The sequence below is a fragment of the Vipera ursinii genome, assembly GCF_947247035.1.
Source record: "Vipera ursinii genome assembly, chromosome: 8".
Lineage (NCBI taxonomy): Eukaryota > Metazoa > Chordata > Lepidosauria > Squamata > Viperidae > Vipera > Vipera ursinii.
Genome location: NC_139519.1, coordinates 3,126,439 through 3,136,966, shown reverse-complemented (window position 1 = coordinate 3,136,966; position 10,528 = coordinate 3,126,439). Strand labels below are relative to the sequence as shown.

Genomic DNA, 10,528 nt, shown 5'->3' with positions numbered 1-10,528 from the left:
GAAATCGCCAGGACTGTTACAACCAGTGGCGAATCCCTCAGCCCCATGGAAAGAAATAGCCATGGATTTTATTGTGGAACTACCAGAAAGCAACGGAAACACCGTTATCTGGACTGTTACTGATCTGTTCTCTAAGCAAGTCCATTTCATACCTTGCCCAAAAATTCCTACTGCAAAAACATTAGCAAAACTTTTTGTACAACATATTTACAGATTGCATGGAGCACCACTACGCATCATATCTGACAGGGGGGTGCAATTTACCTCAGCATTCTGGAAGGAATTTTTATCTCTGTTAGGAACCACCCAAGGACTGACATCTAGTCATCACCCTCAGGGTAATGGTCAATCTGAAAGGGCTAACTCTGTACTTGAACAATATTTAAGATGTTATGTACATTTTCAGCAGAACAATTGGACAGACCTGCTGCCTTTCGCAGAAGTGGCATATAACAACGCAATTCACTCCAGCACAGGTTACACTCCTTTTCAAGTAGCCACAGGCCAGAGCTTCAACCCCATACCTGACCTAACCCCAAAAGAACCGGTAATTCCAGAACTAAAGGAATGGATTGCTCAGTTACAATACACCTGGCCTATTGTCAGAAAAGCATTAACAGAGGCTAGATTAGCACACAAGACACAGGCAGACAAGAAAAGATCTGATCCCACACCGTTCAAGGTGGGAGAGATGGTATATCTGTCTACAAAATACCTTAAGTCTCTCCAACCCTGTAAAAAACTAGGACCAAAATACATTGGACCTTTTCCAATTAAAAGAATCATAAACCCAGTAACAGTTGAATTAGAACTACCTAAAAATCTTAGACGAATACACCCAATCTTTCACTGCAGTCTAATAAAGAGAGAACAACAATCTCCCCTACGAACAAAAATTCCACCACCACCACCTCCCATCATGGTGGAAGGAGAACAACATTTCGAGGTGAAGGAAATTCTGGATTCCAGGAGACATCATGGAACAACTCAATATCTAGTGGCTTGGAAACACCTCCCCTCCTCAGAAAATGAATGGGTCAGCAAACACCACGTTAAAGCACCAAAGCTGCTTAAGAGATTTCATACAGAATATCCAAACAAACCGAGTTAACATTTACACATGTTATTTTTTCTTCTCTTTTCTTTTCTCCCCCTACAGATGGACACACCTTTCTTCTAAGGAGAGCGGACTGTCAGAATCCATTTATATCATATTCATAAATGGAATGTTTCAAACATATCCCATGGATTCTGTCATCTCCCGAAGAGAAGAGGATAGATGTGTATTGAACCGGCAATAGGCATTTCAAAGGAAAGGAGAAGCCTTTTGAACTGGGGAAACAAAAGGGGGGGTTAGCATCTGGGTTTTGTCAGCAATAAACAAAAGGGTCCTAACTTCCTCTTTCCCACGAGATGGATGATACGAGAGGAAGGATGGGGGGGGACTGACCAAATGGGGATTAAGGGGGGTTAAACCGGGAACTCTTTATAAGGGTTTACATCGTGGAAATATTAAGCCCTGTCTCATTTCCTACAACCGAGCACGTCATAGTAAAGATTTCTTTTGGACTAAAATCCTGACTCCAAGAGTTTTTGTCTTCCTAAGACGTGGTTTGGGGTGGGTCCTGACAGAGAGAGAGAGAGAGAGAGAGAGAGAGAGAGAGAGAGAGAGAGAGAGAGAGGGGAAAACACCCAAATATCCCCACGAGGGTTACGGAACCTCTTTACAGATCGAGGAGGGGGCGGGGGGGCTGGGAAAAAGGAGAAGAAATATACACCACGCGGGCCTCCCACCCACACGCCGGCCTGTGCGCCTCTCCGGTCTATGTACAACGTACGTGTGCACACGCACACACAGAGATCCCGTGTCAGCTGCCAGGACCACCCAAAGCCATCCAGCCGAGCCTCGCAGCCTGATCCAAGAGCAGAGGGTGAGAAGGAGGAGGAGAAAGAGGGAGGGAAAGAGCCAAGGGTCTTCCTGCCCCCCTCCCGAAGCCCACCAAGCAAGAGAAGCTGCAATTCCATCTCTTGGGGGGGCAGGGGGAGAGGAGGAGCTCCCCCTGCAGAGTCTGAAACATTTATTGGAGGGTTGCACAATCTGTGTGAAATATAAAGTCCCTTATAAAATACTCGGTTTGCAGCTCTCTAGAAATCCCGTTACCAACTCAGACCACAATCCCAAACAAGGATAAGCTCTCTGCAATAATAGTGGTAACTTGCTCGTAAGGTCTGCTCTAGAAGTTTCACGAGATAGGAATTTTATAGCTATGGAAACACTTGAAAACTGGACCTAATAAAAATATCAATCACATAACATTTGGATTTAAGATGTTAAGAAGTAGGTCCAGTGACCCAAAATACCAATGGAAAAGCTTTTAAGAATAAATGTGCTTTAGCTATACAACTAAATATAACAATAAACAGAAGGGAGGAATTAAAAGTAGTAAAGTCAGCTCAAGATCGGCTCCAAATATACATACAAATTTAATACAGTAATTGCACAAAATGAAAAAGCAATGTTAGCTGCTTATGATTATCAAAGTTAAAGTTACACGCTTCACAAATGAAGTTTAAATAAAACCCTTAAAATTTGGATATGTCTTTTTTGCTTCCTTAGTGGAAAACCAAGTGCAGAACATTTTTATGAAGCTAGAAACTAATGTGCAAACTAGAGATTAATGTATTAGTTTTTGTGAGAGAGTCAAGTAATGGTTCGGTTACATGTTTATGGAGGAACTGTTTCAAGCCTCGCAGAGAGTAGGGGAGGAAAATCGCCCCTTCCTTCTCCCTGCTGGGGCTGCTAGCCACGGCAAGGAGAAGGGGGGGGGAACCCGAATGTTTATTACTTTTTCAAATTTGATCTCTGTCTCTTTTCTGGCTGAATATGTTTACCAATGAATAGAATAGGAATAGGACTTCTATCTGAGGCTCTGCTACCAACAGACTAAACAGCGATGCAGTTTGTTAAAACTGTTTTGTTTTCCATTGAGGAAAACTACACACCAATTGCGGTGGGTCAGCTAATTGCCAATCCATCTGGTGATGGTGCTGGCCATCCCGCATTGTCCTGTCTTACCAAGAACTTTGTCAGAGGCCTTGCTGAAGTCCAAGTAAACTACGTCCACAGCATTTCCCTGATCCTGGATTTTTCAGGGATAACTGAGGTTTGGCTTTCGCCAGTTCACATACAATCATCTAGCTCCCCCTGCTGGTCTTTGCAGAAGTAGGATTTCAGTGGCAGAGCGAGCAGCCGGTCTCCGGCTGGGCCTTCAGCATCACCTTTTCGTCTGCAAGCTGCCGATACTTAGAATAAAGTGGCCCCGGGACGGCGGTGCCGGCAGGGCCAGGCGGGCAGAGGGAGCTCCGGGCAAGAAGGGCGCCGGGCGGGGGGTCGCTTCGCAAGAGAAGCCGGAATTCCTCCCGCGGGGATCTCGGCTCCGGGCTCCGGGGCGGGGAAAGGAGCGGGCGGAGAGGCGGGGCGGGAGGGGCCGTGGGCGGGGCGGGGAGGAGGCCGGGGCAGCGCATGCGCGGGCCCTCCTCGCGCGGCGGCGGCGGCTGCATGGCGGGCGCGGCGCGGACGGTGGCCCGGAGGCTGGCGGTGGAGGGCAACATCGGTGAGGGCGGGGCCGGCGGGGGGGTCGGGCTGGTGGCGGGGCGGCCCTGACGCCTCCGCTCCTCTCCGCAGCCGCCGGCAAGTCGACCTTCGTGGGGTTGCTGCGCAGAGCCTTCCCCGAGTGGCGCCTGACGCCCGAGCCGGTGGCCAAGTGGCAGGAGGTCCGAGCCGCCGCCGCCGCCCGCCAGGTAGGCTGGACGCGGCTCCCGGAGAAGCCTCCCGCGGCTGCGACCCCGCTTCTGGCGCCCCTGCGGGTCTCCTGCCGGGAGGCCGGCGGGTGGTTGCGCAGAGCCTGCCCGGCGGAGGGGAGGGAGAGCGAAGGCGAGGAGGGGGACTGCGGGCCCCTCCGGCTCCAGGGAGGCGGAGAGTTTCTGCCCTGCCTTAAAAAGCCCGGAGGGCAGCCGGGCTTGGGCAAGGAAGCCCGCCACGGGGCTGCCCCCAAAGACGCGTGTGCAATGTTGTCGTGGGAAGCGCTTGCCTGGACCGCCTCTGAAATGAGAGCCTGCTGCGGTGGCGTCGAGCTTCCCGCCCGGGGGCTGCGGCGCTGGGCCCGCCGTCCTCTCCTGCCAGACTCCTCTGTGTCCCCCCCAGGCCTCTCCTCCTCCTCCTCGAGGCTTCGGCAACCTGCTCGAGATGGTCTATCGGGAGCCGTACCGGTGGTCCTACACCTTCCAGACCTACTCGTTCCTGAGTCGGCTCAAGGCCCAGCTGGAAGCCCTGGCCGCCCAGGCCCCGCAGAGCCCGGAACCGGTGCTGCTCTTTGAGAGATCGGTCTACAGCGACAGGTACGGGACGCCCTTTGCTTTCTGTCCTTTTGCCCGGCACAGGTGAAAGCCTCCCTCTGTGGCTGCTTTGCTGGGCCTGAGCAAATGTTCACTCTGCTTGTAACTGGAAGGTTGCATCTGGTTGCTGTTTGTCCGGTACGCCAGATGTCCCTCCAAATCTCCAGATGGGTGAGAAGAGAGTGGCAGGGCAGGACTCAGGAATTCTGGGAGTTGAAGTCCATGAGTCATAAAAGAGCCGAGGTTGCCTGCCCCTAGGTTAGCCTTTATGGCCCCTGAAACTATAGCTCATGCCCTGCTATGCTGCACCTTCTATAACGGGTGTCAAACCCGATCGTATCGCGGGCTGTATTGTGACGTATCGTGACTTATTTTGCCCTTGCGAGGCTGGGTTGGGTGCAAGCCGCATCTGGCCTATGCAAGGCTGCATCCAGCCCGCGGGCCACATATTTGACAAACCTGTTCTATAAGGACTCGCAAACTTAATTTATAATACCTTACCTAGTAAAACACCCAGCTTCTTATTGCTTTTATTTGTAATGATGGTCTGTGATTATAATAAATTGATTTAATATTTGTTAAGGGCTGTTAAGAAGTAAATATTAGCTTCTACTAACAATGCGAACAATAAAAAAAAATTTTTTTAAAAAGGGAACAATTTGATTTGGTATGTTTTTCAGTAAGGACTTAACAAGAGTGCGGATTTAAAGAAACAAATGGAAAAGTAGCACTGACCCATCCGTGCATCCCTAGAAATCATTCTTCACTAAATTTTGTGCATTGTTTATAAGATATAAAGATGGTGGAAGGCACAAGCTGCAATTTTTTACAAATGTTGTAAGCAGTGTAAGTCAGGGGTCCCCAACCCCTGGGCCGCAGCCCGGTACTGGGCCGTGGCCTGTTCAGAACTGGGCCATGCAAGTGGCGGGCAAGCGCATGCGTGCACAGTTCCCTTTGCACAGGTGGCAGGAAGCACATGCACAAGTGCCTACTGCTCACATAAATGGAACTGCATGCATGAGCACCTGCCACTCACACTGAACCATTTCCTCTTCTTCCCCCCTCTCCCCCCCTCCCGCCAGTCCTCAAAATTGGAAAGGTTGGGACAGAAAAGCAGCTTCAATTTATCAGGAAAAATTTTCTGGAAAATTTTCTTGGGAATTGGTCAAGAAGGAGCCTGCCCACGAACACTGGAGTGGTTCTGTAATGATGGGATGGAAGCTGACGCCCTCTGAGCTTTGGGGGAGGGGATGCAGAAATGATCTCAGGAGAAAGATAACTCATGTGCAAGAAAATGATCCTCCAGATGGAGATTGCCAACCTTTCCCCACTTCTCTCCTAGGAGCCTGCCAGCCTCTTAAGATATTTGAGAATCTCGCTCCCATTATTCCCATTTACTGTGGCCCAAAGCATGGGAATTGTAATACAAGGCAACTGAAAAGCAGAAGGTTAGGAAATGTGCATAAAGTTGGATATCTGAATCCTTGCCTACTTCTAGCTTCAAGGTGGTGTCACTGGCTTGTCTCTCCTGTCCTTCCTCAGGTACGTCTTTGCAAAAAATCTCTTTGAGATTGGCCACATGACTGAGATTGAGTGGATCATTTACCAGGATTGGCACACCTTCCTCCTGCAAACCTTTGGGGACCAACTTGCCCTCCATGGCTTTCTTTATCTCCGGGCCTCTCCAGAGGTAACCAAAAGGGCAACTGGTAACTGTTTTGTGTTATGTTTCAAGCTCGCGCTCTTTACTAGTCTTCAGTGTTCTTTCCTAACGATGTATCTTCTATTCGAGCTCTTCTTCCTAGCTGACGTCTATTTCAGCTGCCTTCAACCCATGTTCTGTGCCGGGCATAAAAGAAAACTCAGCTTGCTCCAGTTCCTGCATTTCTTCTCTAACTCAAAATCTGGTAGAATAATTGCTGGACTGTGAAACCAGCAATGCATGCCCCCCACACGCCCACCCACCCACCAATTAGGTATTTAGCAGATGGCTGCTTTTGGGAGCAACAGCCAGTCTTGTGAGAAACTCAGCACTCCGGTTACGGTGCCTTGTAGAAGGGATCTCTCTTGTCCCTTTTGTTAGAAGCAGCTCTAGGTTGTCGCTTTGTGCCAGAACCCACACAGCGGGGAAAAGAGCTCAGTATCCTGGCAGGAAGTCGCCAGTGATTTGTTGGGCAAAAGTCTCCCGAGCTTCTGGGCATCTTGAGCTGGTTAGCGAGGTTGTTTTCTCCTTTCTAGGTCTGCTTTGAGAGGCTGCAGTGGCGATCCAGGACTGAAGAGAAGGAGCTCCAGCTACCTTACCTGGAGCAGCTTCATGTCCAGCATGAAAACTGGCTTGTGAAGAAGGCTACTGTGTGAGTCCCTACCCGGCTTGTTCTCCGCCATGGCTGACATGACCCTGGCCTGTTTTCTGGGAAGGATGCTCATGGGGGCGGTGGGGGAAGGGATAGCGCCATGGGAGAGGATTGCAGATGGGGCAGGGCAGGAAGGTTGGAGGAGAAGGAGCAAGGCAGTGTGAAAAGAGCTTGGAAGTGGGGTCCGGAAGGTCACCAAAGTCCTGCTTATGCCAGCTGCAAGGGGGAAAACTCTTCCACCCCAGACCCAAGAGATTGTGCAGGGAAGCCTGCATATCTAGCTAGGCCACAGAGTGGGCACAGTGTTCTTGGCCAAGAGCTGCATTTTACTTCCAGCAGTGTGATCACATCACAAGCGATCAGGACTTGGCTTAGGACACGAACAGGCACTCAGCAATCCACAGGGGCATCCGTTAAATCGAAAGGATTTTCATAAATGAATATATTTTTATTCCCATAGGATCCATTCTGGAGCTTTAAGGGATGTGCCTGTCTTGATTCTAGATGTCACAAAGGATTTTGAGAACGATCCAAATGAACAAAGCAAGCTTGTAGGCCAGGTAAGACTTTCCCAATGTTGGTTGCTTCTATAAAATAAGAAAGAATTGGTGGAGCATGAAAAGGGGACTAATTCATTGTTTTTTATCAGTGCGCTTTATTCATTAAACCAAACAGAATAGTGGGCAGTCGGACACCTTGAACAGAGTGAGATGGCCTGCTTAAATGTGGTCTAAAGCTTGCTGTCTCCATTTTTTCTTAAAAAAAATAACCCTGCAGTTCAGCTTGTCAGAAGTGGCCATCTTGCATAGGGAGCACCAGCCTCCTTTCCACTCAGTGCACTTACTTCATCCCCAACATGGTGAAAAAAAGGGGAGAAACAGAGGTGTTGCTTTTGGAGTTCCCCCCTTTTGAAGCTATTCCTGCTTCCCACCTGGATGTCCAGAGGCCATTAATGCCCCCCCATTTCCTGTTTGATATGAACAGAACAATGGCTAAGAGAAGTAACCCCACTACAAGCCATAATTAAAGCCCTGCCTCATATACTCATTTTAACCAACAGAAGGGTTTGCAAACCTGCCAGTTCTGATTTCCCCTAGTCCAGGGGTAGGCAACCTTGGCTCTTTTATGACTCGTGGACTTCAACTCCCAGAATTCCTGAGCCAGCCCTGGCTCAGGAATTCTGGGAGTTGAAGTCCACGAGTCATAAAAGAGCCAAGGTTGCCTACCCCTGCCTTAGTCCTTTTTAAAGGGTCTTTCTTTTTTTCCACAGGTGAAAACTTTTATGAAAACTCTTTGTTCTGATTCTTTGCCCTCCATCTCTTCAACAAGCTCCAACTGAGGGGAGTTGGATTCTGCATTCTACAACTAAGAGCTGCTTGCTTAATACTAAGGAAGCAATGGGAGTGGTCTTGTCTCCAAGCAGATACAAACTCCAGGCAGGCCAGAAAGCCTGGCCGAGGCCTGGCCCCAGTTGGCTTCCACCCAGTATTAGCAAGAAGGAGCCTTCTGGAGCCGTCCTACGCCCAAAGGCAGGGGATAGTCCCAGCGCAGCAGAGGGCCTCAGACTCCCTGGGGCTGTCCAAGAAAGGTGAGCAACCTCTTTGGTGGAGCTGAACTTGGCGCAGCTACCATTCCTGCTGACTCAAGCTACAATCATGGACCGGCTTTGTCTGCTCAGCTTCTTCCCTCCCTCTGGCTGCTGAATTTCTGCAGACTTGGCACCCACCTGACATGGAGTTGCATCGTGACCATCTTATGCCCTTTAATTCATTCCTACTCCATCATGAGTCCTGCTCCTCTGAATGGTATGATGAGGTACCTCAATAGTGTGGTGCCTCAAGAGCCCTGCTTCCTTTCCTCTGTGGCAGAAAGGGTTAGAGACCCAGGTTTCAAGACCAGCCGAGGATCGCAGTTCACAGGTTGAAAAAGATGCAGCCTAAGCTAGGAGCCTTTCACACCTAGTTCAGCATGTGGCGGTTTTCTATTGGAGCTGATGGACAGCTGGGTCATAGTTACCCCATCTTGAATTGTTTCATGGGGATGGGGGTCCTGGCAAGATATAACCCAGCGTATTCCTAGCCTACTGGACAGCTACTTTTGTCACCACTGTAATAGATGGGCTCTTAAAACATCAGTGGTAACACCATTGGAAACCCAACAATTCCAGAATGGAATGGGACTGTTACACCTCCATTCCCTAGCTCAGGCATGTCAAACTCGTGACATCACGTGACGTCATGCGACGTATTGGAGCTTTTTCCCCATTGCCGACAATGGGATGGGCGCGGTTTTGTTGTGACGTGTCCGGCCCGTGGGCCGGTAGTTTGACACCCCTGCCCTAGCTCATGGGGCCCACTGGATACATAATCTGCTTTGCTATTAGCGAAATCCTGAAGAAAAGCATTATAGGGCAGCTATCTTGATTGCCTTTCCTTGTGTGCTTGAAACAAGCAACTGCACTGTATTCACAGTGATAGTAAATCAACTCTCTAGGCCAGGGGTATCAAACTGCCAGCCCGCAAACTGGTTGCATCATACGGAGGCTGCACCCACCCCAGCTCTGGCAGTGCAAAAAAAGTCATGATACATCACGACATATCACATGACGCCGCAAAACACCCTTTCAAGGTTAATCCCTCTGCAAACTCTGGCATCCTATGCAACACTGAAGCTGGCATGGCCAAGCTTTCTGTGCAAGAGATGACTGCATGAATCATGTTGTGCCACATTACCAAATGTTTCAGCACGTATCTTTTGTGCCTGCAACACATACAGTTTATCTTGTTTTATGCCCTGTGTACATGCATTCTCATTTCTTTTTGTTTTAACTTTCTATTAACTTTCCAATGTTACAATTATACCTTTGAAAAACAAAGTGGTGTCTGGGTTACAATAATTCCATTACATACAAATGTAAGTTAATACAAATCTCCAACTATTACAGCCAATATTTTCTCTCTTTTCCCTTTAATACATACTATCTCTTGTTTAAATTAATATACTTCTTATTCTATCCATCAGCTACTTAGTAGCTTTCTTACATTTATCAATAATTTTATATGTCTGTCTTATTTTGACATTCCATCTTTTGGACCATCAATAACCTTATAAATTTTCCCAGCTTTAATTTTGCATTGATATTTAAATTAAACGTTTAATATTTATCATTTCCAAATTTTTGAATGACCCCAATTACCTTTCTCACAATTCCTCCCAACATCTAGTGTTCCGGATACATATCTTCTCTATCTCACTTCCATATCAACAGATTAGTAATACAATATAATCTTATTTTCATTATAATTTCCAAATATTGTAAATTCAATAACCAAGATTTCTCCCATTTCAGCATTTAATACATCCTCTCCCTTCTTTATGTCCACTTTCTCATATTTAAGCTTATAATTTTATTTTTATCACTACATCAAAACATATTAATTACGTTACATCTCTCTACACACACACACACACCACCTTTATCTAACCTTTATAAACAACTCAATATCTCAATTTAACTATTGACATCTAGGTTTTAATTAGCATTTTTCTCTACCTTCACATCATAATATATTCAAAATATGGATCTTATCTACTTAGGCATATTCTATTTTAAACCATCTAAATATGTCCACATTTCATTCTTCAGTCTTATTTTGGCTTTTTTTCTTTGCCAAGTCATCATCAAAGAATTCTTGTATTATTGTGTCATATTGAGGTGGCCATCCAGTTGCCATTTTTGGAAGGTTAAGGGGTCTGGCAGGACTACCAGATCTTCTCTT

At 47.6% G+C, this 10,528-nt stretch overlaps 1 protein-coding gene across 2 annotated transcripts; it reads left to right on the top strand.

The window, feature by feature from the left end:
- The first annotated feature begins 3,509 nt into the window (after window positions 1-3,509).
- On the top strand, window positions 3,510-9,538 carry DGUOK (deoxyguanosine kinase). Of its 2 annotated transcripts, none has more exons than XM_083368321.1 (7): window positions 3,510-3,614; window positions 3,686-3,801; window positions 4,205-4,398; window positions 5,938-6,085; window positions 6,634-6,749; window positions 7,210-7,309; window positions 8,020-9,538. In XM_083368321.1, exons 1-7 carry the CDS (start codon window positions 3,524-3,526, stop codon window positions 8,086-8,088), a joined length of 834 nt encoding a protein of 277 aa, XP_083224447.1. In that variant the 5' UTR covers window positions 3,510-3,523; the 3' UTR covers window positions 8,089-9,538. The 2 variants fall into 2 exon arrangements, with proteins under 2 accessions (XP_083224447.1, XP_083224446.1); XM_083368320.1 differs by having other exon boundaries at window positions 4,184-4,398.
- Window positions 9,539-10,528: the final 990 nt, after the last annotated feature.